This window comes from Dendrobates tinctorius, unplaced genomic scaffold (genome assembly GCF_039654945.1).
Source record: "Dendrobates tinctorius isolate UK_male_01 unplaced genomic scaffold, ASM3965494v1 ptg000353l, whole genome shotgun sequence".
Lineage (NCBI taxonomy): Eukaryota > Metazoa > Chordata > Amphibia > Anura > Dendrobatidae > Dendrobates > Dendrobates tinctorius.
Genome location: NW_027362019.1, coordinates 1635645 through 1652111, shown reverse-complemented (window position 1 = coordinate 1652111; position 16467 = coordinate 1635645). Strand labels below are relative to the sequence as shown.

The following is a 16467-nucleotide window of genomic DNA, read 5'->3' as shown; positions in this document are numbered from 1 at the left end:
GGACGTGTCTGTATGGTCCTCCATACAGTATAATGGGCACCATATAATCCTTCATACAGTATAATGGTCACCACATAGCCCTCCATACAGTATTATGAGCACCACATATTCCTCCATACAGTATTATGGACACCACATAGTCCTCCATGCAGTATTATGGGCACCACATAGTCCTCCATACAGTATTATGAGCATCACATAGTCTTCATACAGTTTTATGAGCATCACACAGTGCTCCATACAGTATTCTGTGCACTACGTAGTCCTCCATACAGTATTATGGGCACCACATAGTCCTCCATACAGTATTATGGGCACCACATAGCCCTCCATACAGTATTATGAGGACCACATATTCCTCCATACAGTATTATGGACACCACATATTCCTCCATACAGTATTATGGACACCACATAGTCCTCCATACATTATTATGAGCATCACATAGTCTTCATACAGTTTTATGAGCATCACACAGTGCTCCATACAGTATTCTGTGCACTACGCAGTCCTCCATACAGTATTATGGGCACCACATAGTCCTCCATACAGTATTATGGGCACCACATAGCCCTCCAAACAGTATTATGAGGACCACATATTCCTCCATACAGTATTATGGGCACCACATAGTCCTCCATACAGTATTATGAGGACCACATATTCCTCCATAGAGTATTATGAGGACCACATATTCCTCCATACAGTATTATGGGCACCACATAGTCCTCCATACAGTATTATGGGCACCACATAGCCCTCCATACAGTATTATGAGGACCACATATTCCTCCATACAGTATTATGGACAGCACATAGTCCTCCATACAGTATTATGGGCACTACATAGTCCTCCATACAGTATTATGGGCACCACATAGTACTCCATACAGTGTTATGGGCACCACATAGCCCTCCATACAGTATTATGAGGACCACATATTCCTCCATACAGTATTATGGGCACCACATAGTCCTCCATACAGTATTATGAGCATCACATAGTCTTCATACAGTTTTATGAGCATCACACAGTGCTCCATACAGTATTCTGTGCACTACGTAGTCCTCCATACAGTATTATGGGCACCACACAGTCCTCCATACAGTATTATGGGCACCACATAGCCCTCCATACAGTATTATGAGGACCACATATTCCTCCATACAGTATTATGGACACCACATAGTTCTCCATGCAGTATTATGGGCACCACATAGTCCCCCATACAGTATTATGAGCATCACATAGTCTTCATACAGTATTATGAGCATCACACAGTGCTCCATACAGTATTATGTGCACTACGTAGTCCTCCATACAGTATTATGGGCACCACATAGTCCTCCATACAGTATTATGGGCACCACATAGCCCTCCATACAGTATTATGAGGACCACATATTCCTCCATACAGTATTATGGACACCACATAGTTCTCCATACAAATCATAGAATCATAGAATCATAGAATCGTAGAGTTGGAAGGGACCTCCTGGGCCATCTGGTCCAACCCCCTGCTCAAAGCAGGATTCGCTAAATCATCCCAGTCAGATGTCTGTCCAGCCTCTGTTTGAAGACTTCTATTGAAGGAGAACTCACCACTTCTCGTGGCAGCCTGTTCCACTCATTGATCACTCTAACTGTCAAAAAGTTTTTTCTAATATCTAATCTGTGTCTCTTCCCATTCAGTTTCATCCCATTGCTTCTAGTCTTTCCTTGTGCAAATGAGAATAAAGTTGATCCTTCTACAATGTGACAGCCCTTTAGATATTTGTAGACAGCTATTAAGTCTCCTCTCAGTCTTCTCTTTTGCAAACTAAACATTCCCAAATCCTGCAACCTTTCCTCATAAGACAGGGTTTGCAGACCGGTCACCATTCTGGTCGCTCTTTTCTGAACTTGCTCCAGTTTGTTGATGTCTTTTTTAAAATGTGATGCCCAAAACTGGACACAATATTCTAGATGAGGTCTGACCAAAGAGGAGTAGAGGGAAATAATGACTTCACGTGATCTAGACTGTATGCTTCTGTTAATACATCCTAGAATTGCATTTGCCTTTTTTGCTGCTGCATCACACTGTTGACTCATATTCAGTCTGTGATCTATTAGTATACCCAAGTCTTTTTCACATGTGCTGTCACTTAGCCCTATTCCTCCCATTCTATATATGCTTTTTTCATTTTTATTGCCCAGATGTAGTACTTTGCATTTCTCCCTGTTAAAAACCATTCTGTTAGTTGCTGCCCACTTCTCCAGTTTATTTAAATCTTTTTGAATCCTCTCTCTCTCTTCTCTAGTATTAGCTATCCCTCCTAGCTTTGTGTCATCAGCAAATTTAATCAGTTTACCCTCAATTCCTTCATCTAAATCGTTGATAAAGATGTTGAACAATACAGGGCCCAGGACAGAGCCCTGTGGTACCCCACTTGAGACATTCTTCCAACTGGATGTGCAGCCATTTACGACCACTCTTTGGGTCCGATCACTAAGCCAGTTATGAATCCACCTAACAGTTGCCTTGTCCATTCCATACTTAGTCATTTTTTCAATAAGGATTGTATGAGAGACTTTGTCAAATGCTTTGCTGAAGTCAAGATATACTATATCTACAGCATTTCCTTGATCCACCCAATCAGTGATACCGTCATAGAAGGAAATTAAGTTAGTCTGACATGACTTATTAGTTAGAAACCCATGCTGACTCTGTTTAATCACTTCATTCTTATCCAGGTATTGACATACATGTTGTTTAATAATTTGTTCAAAGATCTTTCCTGGTATAGAAGTCAGACTCACCGGCCTATAGTTGCCTGGGTCCACCTTCTTCCCCTTTTTGAAGATAGGAACAACATTTGCTCTTCTCCAGTCTTCTGGCACTTCTCCTGTTCTCCAAGAATTTTCAAAGATTATGGAGAGGGGTTCAAAAATTTCTTCTGCTATCTCCTTCAGTACTCTGGGGTGTAATTCATCTGGACCTGGAGACTTGAATTCATTTAGGTTAGCTAAGTGTTTCCTCACTATCTTTCTGTTTATAGATATCCTGGATTCTTCTATTCCCTAGGACAGTGAATAACAGTTGATGTTGCATTTCCTTTCTGAGAGAAAACAGATGCAAAATAGGAATTTAAAAGTTCAGCCTTCTCAACATCCTGTCTTACCATTTCATCATTTTCATCCTGTAAAAATCCTATAGCATCTTTGACTTTTCTTTTACTTTTGATATATCCCCAAAATCCTTTATTATTGCTTTTGACATCTCTTGCAAGCCTCAGTTCATTTTCAGCTTTAGCTAATCTGATTTGTGCCCTGCAGGTTCTGCAGACAGCATTATATTCTTCTTTAGATATGCCTCCCTCTTTCCATTTTATAAACATTTTTTTCTTCCTTTTTAGCATGTACTTAAGTTCTGTGTTCATCCATCCTGGTTTCCTTAAATGCTTCCTATTCTTCCCTCTTTTCGGAATTGTTAACAACTGTGCTTTGAGAATTTCATTTTTCAAGATTTCCCATCCTTCCTGGACATTTTTGTCTTTAAGGATATCCAGCCATTGGATCCCTCCAATTATCTTTCTGAATCCCTTAAAATCTGCCTTTCTGAAATCTAACCTTGACGTCTGAGTCTTCACAGGTCTTCCACCTCTAGTAATCCAAAATTCTAAAATAGCATGGTCGCTACCTCCTAGGGTCCCAGCCACTTTTACCTCCTCAACCATTTCCTCCCTGTTTATAAGGATTAGATCCAAGGTAGCAGTTCCCCTTGTTTTCTCCTTTACCTTTTGGAAGATAAAGTTGTCAGCAAGAGAGGATAAGAATTTCCTTGACCTGTTAGTTTTGCCTGAGAGAGCTTCCCAACAAATGTCTGGATAGTTGAAATCTCCCATGACAACTATGTCATATTTTTTGGAGAACTTGGCCATCTGATGCATAAAGAGTTCATCTATATCTTCGGCTTGCACAGGCGGCCTGTAGTAAATGCCTACAATGGTGTCCTTTCCATTGTTCTGTCCTTGTATACAGTATACAGTATTATGAGGACCACATATTCCTCCATACGGTATTATGGGCACCACATAGTCCTCCATACAGTACTATGAGCATCACATAGTCTTCATACAGTTTTATGAGCATCACACAGTGCTCCATACAGTATTCTGTGCACTACGTAGTCCTCCATACAGTTTTATGGGCACCACATAGTCCTCCATACAGTATTATGGGCACCACATAGCCCTCCATACAGTATTATGAGGACCACATATTCCTCCATACAGTATTATGGACACCACATAGTTCTCCATGCAGTATTATGGGCACCACGTAGTCCTCTACTCAGTATTATGAGCATCATATAGTCTTCATAAAGTATTATGAGCATCACACAGTGCTCTATACAGTATTATGTGCACTACATAGTCCTCCATACAGTATTATGAGCACCACCTAGTCCTCCATATAGTATTGTGAGCACCCCATGGTCCTCCATATAGTATTATGGGCACCACATAGTCCTCCATGCAGTATTATGAGCATCACATAGTCTTCATACAGTATTATGAGCATCACCCAGTCCTCCATATAGTATTATAAGCATCACACAGTCCTCCATACAGTATTATGAGCATAACACAGTGCTCCCTTCAGTACTATGTGCACTTCATAGTCCTCCATACAGTACAGTATTATGAGCACCACATAGTCCTCCATACAGTATTATGAGCACCACATAGGCCTCCATTCAGTATTATGGGCACCACATCGTCCTCCATGCGGTATTATGAGCATCACTTAGTCTTCATACAGTATTATGAGCATCACACAGTGCTCCATACCGTATTATATGCACTACATAGTCCTCCTTACAGTATTATGAGCACCACAAAGCCCCTGTACAGTAAAATGGGCACCACGTAGTCCTGCATACAGTATTATGAGCACCACATAGTACTCCATACAGTATATGGTTATCACATAGTCTTCAATACAGTATTATGGGCACCACATAGTCCTCCATACAGTATATGGTTATCACATAGTCCTCAATACAGTATTATGGGCACCACATAGTCCTCCATACAGTATTATGAGCACCACATAGTTCTCCATACAGTATTATGGGCACCACACAGTCCTCCATACAGTATTATAAGCACCACATAGTCCTCCATACGGTATTATGAGCACCACATAGTCCTTCATACAGTATTATGGGCACTACATAGTCCTCCATACAGTATTATGGGCACCACATAGTCCTCCATACAGTATTATGAGCACCACATAGGCCTCCATTCAGTATTATGGGCACCACATAGTCCTCCATGCGGTATTATGAGCATCACATAGTCTTCATACAGTATTATGAGCATCACACAGTGCTCCATACCGTATTATATGCACTACATAGTCCTCCATACAGTATTATGAGCACCACAAAGCCCCTGTACAGTATAATGGGCACCACGTAGTCCTGCATACAGTATTATGAGCACCACATAGTACTCCATACAGTATATGGTTATCACATAGTCTTCAATACAGTATTATGGGCACCACATAGTCCTCCATACAGTATATGGTTATCACATAGTCCTCAATACAGTATTATGGGCACCACATAGTCCTCCATACAGTATTATGAGCACCACAAAGCCCCTGTACAGTAAAATGGGCACCATGTAGTCCTGCATACAGTATTATGAGCACCACATAGTCCTCCATACAGTATATGGTTATCACATAGTCCTCAATACAGTATTATGGGCACCACATAGTCCTCCATACAGTATTATGAGCACCACATAGTTCTCCATACAGTATTATGGGCACCACATAGTCCTCCATACAGTATTATAAGCACCACATAGTCCTCCATACGGTATTATGAGCACCACATAGTCCTTCATACAGTATTATGGGCACTACATAGTCCTCCATACAGTATTATGGGCACCACATAGTCCTCCATACAGTATTATGAGCACCACATAGGCCTCCATTCAGTATTATGGGCACCATATAGTCCTCCATGCGGTATTATGAGCATCACATAGTCTTCATACAGTATTATGAGCATCACACAGTGCTCCATACCGTATTATATGCACTACATAGTCCTCCATACAGTATTATGAGCACCACAAAGCCCCTTTACAGTATAATGGGCACCACGTAGTCCTGCATACAGTATTATGAGCACCACATAGTACTCCATACAGTATATGGTTATCACATAGTCTTCAATACAGTATTATGGGCACCACATAGTCCTCCATACAGTATATGGTTATCACATAGTCCTCAATACAGTATTATGGGCACCACATAGTCCTCCATACAGTATTATGAGCACCACATAGTTCTCCATACAGTATTATGGGCACCACACAGTCCTCCATACAGTATTATAAGCACCACATAGTCCTCCATATGGTATTATGAGCACCACATAGTCCTTCATACAGTATTATGGGCACTACATAGTCCTCCATACAGTATTATGGGCACCACATAGTCCTCCATACAGTATTATGAGCACCACATAGTCCTTAATACAGTATTATGGGCACTACATAGTCCTCCATACAGTATTATGGGCACAACATAGTCCTCCATATAGTGCTCCTTATAGAATAATTGACCTATATAATGCTCCATACAGAATAATTGTTGGGCCCCATGAAAAGCTCCATACAGAATAATGACTCCATATACGTAATGTTCCACACAGTAAATAATGGGCCCCATATATTGCTCCATACAGTCTAATGGGATGCATATATTGCTCCATATAGTCTAATTGGCTGCATATATTGCTCCATACAGTCTAATAGGCCCCATCTAATGCTCCATACCAGGTCCAGTGTATTCCCATTATCACCTGTAGTAGTTAGTAAGATCATTAATGGAGCAGAGCTGGGAGAAGACTAGGTTCAGTGTATTCACATCCTCATGTGTAAGAGAGTTAGTGGGATCATACACTGAACCAAGCCAATAAAAGACCAGGTCTAGTGTATTACCATCTTAATGTGTAGGAAAGTTAGTAAACTCATACATGGAACAGGGCAGGGAGAAGACAAGATCCAGTGTATTCCCATCCTTATGTTTAAGAGAGTCAGTAAGGTGATACTTGGAGCAGAACTTGGAGAAGACCAGGTCCAGTGTAGTCCCATCCCCATGTTTAGATTTAGAAAGGTCATACACTGAGTAAAACTGTGAGAAAATTAGGTCTGGTGTATTCAAACTTTCATTTGTAGGAGTTTGTCAGGTTATGCACTAAGCAAAGCTGGAAGAAATCCAGGTACAGTGTATTTCCACCTCCGTGTGTAGGACAGTAAGGTCATACATGGAGCAGATCCAGAAGACCAGGTCCAGTGTATTCCCATCCTCATGTGTAAGAGAGCTATTGAGGTCATATATGAAGTAAACCTGGAAGAAGACCAGGGACAGTGTATCCCCATCCTCATGTGTAGGGGATTTTGTAAGGTCATACACGTAGAAGAGACGGGAGAAGACCAGGTCGAGTGTTTTCCCATACTCAGGTGTAAGAGAATTAGTGAAGTCATATACGAAGCAAAGCTGGGAGAAGACCAGAGCCAGAGTATTCACATCCTCATCTGTTGTAGAGTTAGTAAGTTCATTAATGGAGCAGAGCTAGGAGAAAACCAGGTTCAGTGTATTACCATCCTCATGTGTAAGGGAGTTAGTGGGATCATACTCTGAGCCAAGCCAAGAGAAGACCAGGTCCAGTGTATTACCGTCTTCATGTGTGGGAGAATTAGTAAGGTCATATATAGAACAGAGCAGTGAGAAGATGAGATCCAGTATATTCCCATTCTCATGTGTAGGAGAGTCAGTAAGGTTGTACACTGAGTAGAACTATTAGAAGACCAGGCCCGGTGAATTCCAGCCTTCAAATGTAGGAGGTTACATTCACAGGTCATTCACTGAGCAGAGCTGGAAGAAGTCCAGGTCTAGTGTATTCCTGCCTCCATGAGCAGGATAGTAAGGCCATACATGAAGCAGAGCCAGGAGAACACAAGGGCCAGTGTTTTCCAGACTTCATATGTAGGAGAGTTATGTTCACATATTTATTAGTTACCTTTAATATTATTTCCTTCAGGTCATTGGATTCTAAATCAAATGTCATCTACAAAGCAGCAACAGCAGAGGAGAACATGGCATGACCGGCAGAGATTGATAAAGGGATTGTGGGTGTATATAGTCTATAAAGCAGCAACATAGAGTGGACCCCAAGGTGGGAGGATGTCACAAAGATGTGTGTATGGGGGATTGTCACTTGCAAACATTTGTCAGGTGTGTGGTGTGGGGGAAATTGTAACTCGAGGTGGTCATATTTTTTGTGGGAGGGCTTGTCCTTGGTATCCTGTGTGTGAGGAGGGTATTATCACCTGTAGAGCTTATCCCAGTTATAGGTTTTCTTGGGGGGAAATTGTTATTGGTAGGGCCTGTTATGGGTGTGGAAGGGATAGCCACCAGCAGGGCCTTCAAGGATGTCATTGGGTGTAACCTATTGCCTTATCTTGGCTGTGGGGGATTGTCACAAGTAGGGCTTCTCTTGATTATGTGGGTAATGGTAATTGCACCAGTAGTGTCCAGTGTGGCGTTTGGTGTCACGATTAGGGTTGGTTCTGAGTAGTCATTGCATGTCATCTGTCCTGGGTATGGTTGGGTCTCAGCAGTATGGGTTATTGTAGGTGTTATTTGGTGTCACCATAGGGCTTGTCCAGTGCAGTGTTTGGTGTCACCATTAGGGTTGGTTCCCAGTAGTCATTGCATGTCACCTGTCCTGGGTATAATTGGGACTCAGCAGTATGGGTTATTGTAGATGTCATTTCGTGTCACCAGAGGACCTGTCCAGTGTGGCGTTTAGTGTCACCATTAGGGTTGGTTCCTAGTAGTCACTGCATGTCACATGTCCTGGTTATGGTTGGGTCTCAGCAGTATCAGCTATTGTAGGTGTCATTTCGTGTCACCAGAGGGCCTGTCCAGTGTGGCGTTTAGTGTCACCATTAGGGTTGGTTCCCAGTAGTCATTGCATGTCACCTGTCCTGGGTATGGTTGGGACTCAGCAGTATGGGTTATTGTAGGTGTCATTTCGTGTCACCAGAGGACCTGTCCAGTGTGGCGTTTAGTGTCACCATTAGGGTTGGCTCCCAGTAGTCATTGCATGTCACATGTCCTGGGGATGGATGGGTCTCAGCAGTATGGGTTATTATAGCTGTCATTTGGTATCACCAGAGGGCCTGTCCAGTGTGGCGTTCAGTTTCACCATTAGGGTTGGTTTCCAGTCGTCATTGCATGTCACCTGTCCTGGGTATGGTTGGGTCTCAGCAGTATCGGCTATTGTAGGTGTCATTTGGTGTCACCAGAGGGCCTGTCCTGGATGTGGATAGAATGGGGTTAGGGTAACACATGAGGGTTGGATAATATCACACTGTATATATTCTGTGTAGCCGACATATCACACACCAGTAAATGTATTTGTATAAACCGTGGTATTTGTGTCCTCATTGTGAATATAATCTTTTTGGTTACAGTATAAATCTTGAACCTGATTAATAAATTCCATCTTTACGTCATTTTTCACCTTGGGGTGAATAGTTGTGTTGTACATAAAATGTATCCTCAGGAGATCGCTCACATATAGGATGAACAACCCCCCATTCTGGGCTCGGAGCCATCACCCTGATCCGGGAGGATCTCCAAATATGGAATCATTGAGTGTTTCTTCCCAGCCTGGAGTCCAGGGAGGGAGGCCATAAATGGAGACGGCAGAAAGCAGGAATTCAGACTCGTTCCTCCTAATCCAGGATTCCACACATGGCAATAATGACTCAATACCCAAACACAGTGTGATACAGTAAAGATGTATATCTTTGTACGTGTTAGCCAGTAGATAGAAAAATATTCAGGATTGAGAGTCCTCAGTAGTTGATACCTTTTAATGGCTAACTGAAAAGATGGTAACACATTGCAGCTTTCGAGACTACTCAGGTCTCTTCATCAGGCTAGACTAATACAAAATCTGAAGTCACATATTTATGCACAATACAACACAGAAAAAATGCAATAGATAAGACAAGTGACGTGAAGCAGAACTATCAATATGGGAGAGGGAGAAACATAAATATAAACATTGGACCAGTTCATAGATAAGGACTCCGGATGTTTTATGGTCCTCTGATTGGGGTCTAGTTCTGTGTTGTGATTCCCCCACAAGGTTTTAAAAGGAAATTCCTTAATTGATGTAAAAAGACATAAATCCATGCGACACATTCATTCCAGCACTGAGAGTGTCAAAGGTCGTCATAAATTTGTACTCCCAAACTCTTCTCTCTCTCTGAGAATTGAAGTTACCTTTCAGTACCAGTAATTTCATATCCTTATCTATGAACTGGTCCAATGTTTATATTTATGTTTCTCCCTCTCCCATATTGATAGTTCTGCTTCACGTCACTTGTCTTATCTATTGCATTTTTTCTGTGTTGTATTGTGCATAAATATGTGACTTCAGATTTTGTATTAGTCTAGCCTGATGAAGAGACCTGAGTAGTCTCGAAAGCTTGCAAAGTGTTACCATCTTTTCAGTTGGCCATTAAAAGGTATCAACTTCCAAGGACTCTCAATCCCAAACACAGTGTGAGAGATGGCGGAAACTGCTCCAGCATCTGGATGGTTAACTATACCCCATCCCCCGCCATCACCCTATAATATGGGGACCCCACTGTGCACAATACAGCCCTGTGGGACAGTAAGTCACATGGCATGTGGGTATGTGGGTGCTGACATTGTAGTCACTTCCTATATCCCGTACACGACCTCAAAGTGGAGTCTGGAAAAATAATAATAATAATAATTCGAAATTTACATAAATCTAAAACAATGTAATATTAATGAAGAAATAAAAATAATACATTATCACAGTAATAGCTATAAAAAATAGTAATAAAATACTATTTACAAAATCAATATAAATTAATATAAATAATAGTAATATTAATAAAGACATAATAAAAACAATAATAATAATAATATATAAATAATATTAATAATGCAGTAATAAAGGTAATAATAAAATAATAGTGATATAATATAATAAATAATGGTGATAATACATGTAACGGGGACTTCTGTGCTGTAATACCTCTTACATTACCACCCCGTTTCTCAGGAGGTTCACTCTGCTTTTCCTCACTTCTAAATGAAGGACGCTGGCTCGAAAGGCTTTGTAACATGGGAACATATAAAAGATCACTGCTTCTCCACGTATTTCCAGTGTGACAACATTTTACTCATCGGTCTCAGAATATACATACATACAGAGGGCAGGACAATCAATATGTGGCGGGCCAGTCCGGTTGGGACATTGTCTTTGCAGGTGGCCCAGCTGATGGCAGGTGTGGCATTGCACCCCAGGGGCACTCTGGTAAGCCGGGGTTTTAGCTGGTGCCCCGACAATCTTCTGTGGTTTAGGGGCCTCCAGACCCATGGGAGGGCTCCTAGTGACAGTCTTTGATCCTGGCAACTGAGACCTCCTGGCATCATGATGTTCATCGGCCAGACGAGCAGCCTCCTCAAGAGTCATTTGCCGTCTGTCCCGAAGCCATTCTCGTGTCTCGGGGTTTAGTCCAGTAAAGAATCACTCTTAACAAGATGAGCTGGAGGACGTCCTCCTTAGTGGTTGCTTGGCTTCCTTGTACCCACTGTAGCAGTGACCGCTGTAGTTTACAGCCCCATTCAGCGTGGGTATCTGTTACCTGTTTTATAATAAATCAGATAAATATAGTGCCAAGATAAATAGGTACTTCCAAAAAATACATGAGAGACCCGAGAAAAAAAGGAAGCTTTTTAACCATAAAAATAGAATTTATTTTAAGCCGTTATTAGCAACAATGCAATTTTTATATATATCACAAAAAATACACAATTAAAACATGCAACAATGCAGACAAGATTTTTTAGAAGGAGAAACACCAATACAAAAAAGCTGCAAGAATAATCTTATGGCATAAATAGACTTGTTATACATGTTGCACACATTTTCTATTATGCATGTTGATACAAAAAAAAAGAACAAGAAATGGGCAATATTACAAATATAGGGTGCAAAAAACGCCTCCCAAATATTCCATTCAAAGGCCTTAGGTAGTGGCAAAAAAGAGCTTCTTTAAGATTTATAAAGTGCCAATGCATAAGTAACCTTAGTGCAAGAAATGAAAGAGACTAATGCCACTATTAATATGCAAGGAGATAAGTGTGCTAAATTGAAAAGTCTGTATTCATACCTGATAGCAGCAAAAGGACCCCAACGCGCGTTTCGCACTTGGCTATATTAGTCTCTTTCATTTCTTGCACTAAGGTTACTTATGCATTGGCACTTTATAAATCTTAAAGAAGGTCTTTTTTGCCACTACCTAAAGCCTTTGAATGGAATATTTGGGAGGCGTTTTTTGCACCCTATATTTGTAATATTGCCCATTTCTTGTCCTTTTTTTTGTATCAACATGCATAATAGAAAATGTGTGCAACATGTATCACAAGTCTATTTATGCCATAAGATTATTCTTGCAGCTTTTTTGTATTGGTGTTTCCCCTTCTAAAAAATCTTGTCTGCATTGTTGCATGTTTTAATTGTGTATTTTTTGTGATATATATAAAAATTGCATTGTTGCTAATAACGGCTTAAAATAAATTCTATTTTTATGGTTAAAAAGCTTCCTTTTTTTCTCGGGTCTCTACCTGTTTTATAAGTCTGCGGAACTTTTGGCGGTATGCCTCTGGTGTCAGCGCATACGGGGCCAAGATCACTTCTTTGATCCGCTCATAGTCCATGCAGTTTTCATCAGGTACCGTGCGATAGGCGTCCGCTGCCCGGCCTGTCAGCTTGCTGGCCAGAACCTGAACCCAATCCTCCGGCTTCACTTGATGAAGGGCACACTGCCGCTCAAAGTCCTGCAGAAAGCCATCAATGTCTTCCTCTGCCTCCCCCAACTGTCGGAAGGCATTATACTGGATTTTTTTGTGGCTTACTGCTCACGGTACCTGGGCGAAGGCCAGAGCTCCCCCTGCTCGCTGACTCTCCTCTTTCCGCTCTGCCATCTCCATCTTGGCTAGCTCTATCCTGGTGCGCTCTGCCATCTTTTCCTTCAGATCAGTACGCACATCAGCCATCACCTCTCGTATGATCTCTACTGCAGGGTTTTGGCCATAGAACGCCAGTCTGCTCTTTACCTCCCTCTGGAATTCAGTCTCTTGCACGTTCACACTGGGGGGCGCTGCACTGTCGTGTTCCATGATGGCTGCTATCAAATCCACTTTTGTTTTGTTGCTGGCGATTAACCCTCGAGCTTCCACCATGTATTTTAATGTATTCCTCTTTAACTTCTGGTAGTTGTTTTCCATTCAGTCCTTTACTCCTACAGATGGGGTATCATATCCCGCTGTCTGCCACCAGTGTAACGGGGTCTTCTGTGCTGTTATACCTCTTACATTACCACCCCGTTTCTCAGGAGGTCCACTCTGCTTTTCCTCACTTCTGAATGAAGGACGCTGGCTCGAAAGGCTTTGTAACATGGGAACATATAAAAGATCTCTGTTGCGCCACGTATTTCAGTGTGACAACATTTTACTCACTGGTCTCAGAATATATATACATACAGAAGACAGGACAATTAATATGTGGTGGGCCAGTAGATAACAGGCTTCAATTAAGACGCCAGACGTACATTACAATAACCGCAGGTGGCCGGCGACCCCCGATCATTTACCGTGGGATTTACAAAGGTGGGGGGAGGTCAGAAGTGGGATATCTCGTTTACTTCTGCCCAGGAGTCGCAGCCGGTCGGTTGCTGCATTAAGGGCATACATCTCACATTACAACTATCATACATGCATCTCCTATTCGGGGTGCTGGGGGGATCTGTAACACGGCTCCCCCTTTTCAGCGACGCGATCGGCATGCATAGTCTAATCCTTAACGGATCGGTTTGGGGATGACCGAAGTCTATGGGGTTGGTACAAGTTCCGTTTGTCGACTTAGTCCATCGGCGTTACCGTTTTGTTTGCCGGGTCTGTGGTGGATGGTGAAGTCCAGAGGTTGTAGGGCTAAACTCCACCGCAGTAATCTGGCGTTGTCTCCAGAGACCCGATAAAGCCACACTAGGGGATTATGGTCCGTTAGGAGGGAAACTGTCATCCATACAAATATGATTGTAACTTCTTGAGCACCCTTACTACTGCCAGGTACTCCTTCTCGATAGCCGCATAGCTTACTTCGCGGGCCAGTAGTTTCCAACTCAGGTAAGCTACCGGGTAGTCTTGACCATCCGGCCCGACTTGGCTCAGCACTGCCCTCAATCCAAACATAGAAGCGTCTGTGTGAACCAGGAAACGTTTAGTTGGATCGGGTGCGGCCAATACCGGGGTATTTGTGAGGGCGGCCTTTAGCTGGCGGAAGGCTTCCTCACACTCTGGGGTCCAGGTTACCTGGCGGGGGAGGGTCTTACGGGTCAGATCAGTGAGAGGCTTGGCTACGCTGCTGTAATTGGGGACAAATTTCCTATAATACCCGGCTGTCCCTAGAAACGCCATGACCTGGGTTTTAGTGCGTGGTGTGGGCCATTTGGCTATGGCCTCAATCTTGGCTGGTTCTGGTCACTGTTTCCCACTTCCCACCCAATGTCCTAAATACTGAACCTCTGCTTTGCCCACGTGACACTTGTTGGGGTTCAAGGTGAATCCAGCCTTGTGAATCCTGTCCAATACAGTCTCTAGGTGATATAGATGCTCTTACCATGTCGCGCTGTAGATGGCGATGTCATCCACGTAGGCACAAGCATAGTCCTGGAGACCATCCAGAAGCCGGTCAGCCAGCCTCTGGAAGGTCGCAGGGGCATTCTTTATCCCGAATGGCATAACTTGAAACTGGAATAAGCCGAATGGGGTGACAAATGCAGACTTGGGAATAGCGTCAGGACTTAAGGGGATCTGCCAATAGCCTTTGCATAGATCGATGGTGGTCAAATACTTTGCCCCCACCAGCCGGTCTAACAACTCATCCACACATGGCATGGGATACGCATCCGTCACCGTTTTCTCATTTAGCTTGTGATAGTCTACACAAAACCGGGTAGTCCCATCCTTTCTGGGCACTAACACTGCAGGGGATGCCCAGGGACTATCTGACTCTTCAGTGACCCCTAAATGCAACATTTCTTGTATCTCTTGTCGCATCCCTTCTCGTACAGACTCGGGGATGCGGAAGGGGGGTTGTCTCGGGGGGGTCTGATCCTGGGTCTCAACCTTGTGTTGTGCCAGGCGAGTGTACCCCGGTCTCTCTGAAAACATCCTCTGTCGCTGCCTCAACAATGCCTCCGCCTGCTGTCTCTCCCGGGGCCCTAGGTTTTCGCCCAAGTGTACCTGGTCCCATGTTTTAGACTGAGTCCTCTCCCCTAAGACATCAGGCAAGGTGAGTCCTGCTAAATCCTCTGCTTTGGGTGCACAGATGGCCACTACCTCTTCAGGGCGCTCCCCGTAGGGCTTCAGCATATTCACGTGGAACATGCGGATAACCCTGGTGTCGTCACAATCGGCGACATTATAGGTTGTGTCGGCTATTTTCCCCACTACCTGGTAGGGCCCCTGCCATGTAACTTTGAACTTGTTCTGCCTAGTTGGTTCTAACTCCAGGACCTTCTGTCCTATTTCCAAAGTGCACTCTCTGGCCCTCCGATCGTACCATACGCGCTGGCGCCGCTGGGTCGCCTGCACGTTCCCACGTACAGCCTGGGTCAGCTCCTGTAGGCAATGAAGAGGAGGATGAATGAACTCATGGAGATCAACATCCGACACTGCGGAGACACCATCACGTGTTTCTCAACGCAGTGATTCTAGAGCACTGCCCCCATCCCTTATGGGAAATATGTAAAACATGCAAAACAGAAGCCGCGGAGACACCATCACGTGTTTCTCAACGCAAGCAATGACCAGCCAGGTCTTTGCCCGGGAAGGAACAACCACGGGAAGGGCAGTCTCCAATGAAGGAAACCACCTATGCCAAAACATGGTATCCATCCACATACAGCTGTTTCGGGGTATTGCCCCTCATCAGTGTGGAGTAGGAAACTGGCTGGTAGGAGCAATGCCTAGTAAAAAGACTATGAAGAGGAGGATGAATGAACTCATGGAGATCAACATCCGACACTGCGGAGACACCATCACGTGTTTCTCAACGCAGTGATTCTAGAGCACTGCCCCCATCCCTTATGGGAAATATGGAAAACATGCAAAACAGAAGCCACGGAGACACCATCACGTGTTTCTCAACGCAAGCAATGACCAGCCAGGTCTTTGCCCGGGAAGGAACAACCACGGGAAGGGCAGTCTCCAATGAAGGAAACCACCTATGCCAAAACATGGTATCCATCCACATACAGCTGTTTCG

At 43.3% G+C, this 16467-nt stretch overlaps 1 protein-coding gene across 1 annotated transcript in view; it reads left to right on the top strand.

The window, feature by feature from the left end:
* Positions 1–9604, top strand: part of CA9 (carbonic anhydrase 9) — a 386906-nt gene extending 377302 nt beyond the window's left edge. The window contains exon 12 of the mRNA XM_073562498.1: positions 8125–9604. Coding sequence (XP_073418599.1) covers positions 8125–8188 — 64 coding nt within the window. The 3' untranslated portion in view covers positions 8189–9604. The remainder of the gene's footprint in view (positions 1–8124) is intronic.
* Positions 9605–16467: the final 6863 nt, after the last annotated feature.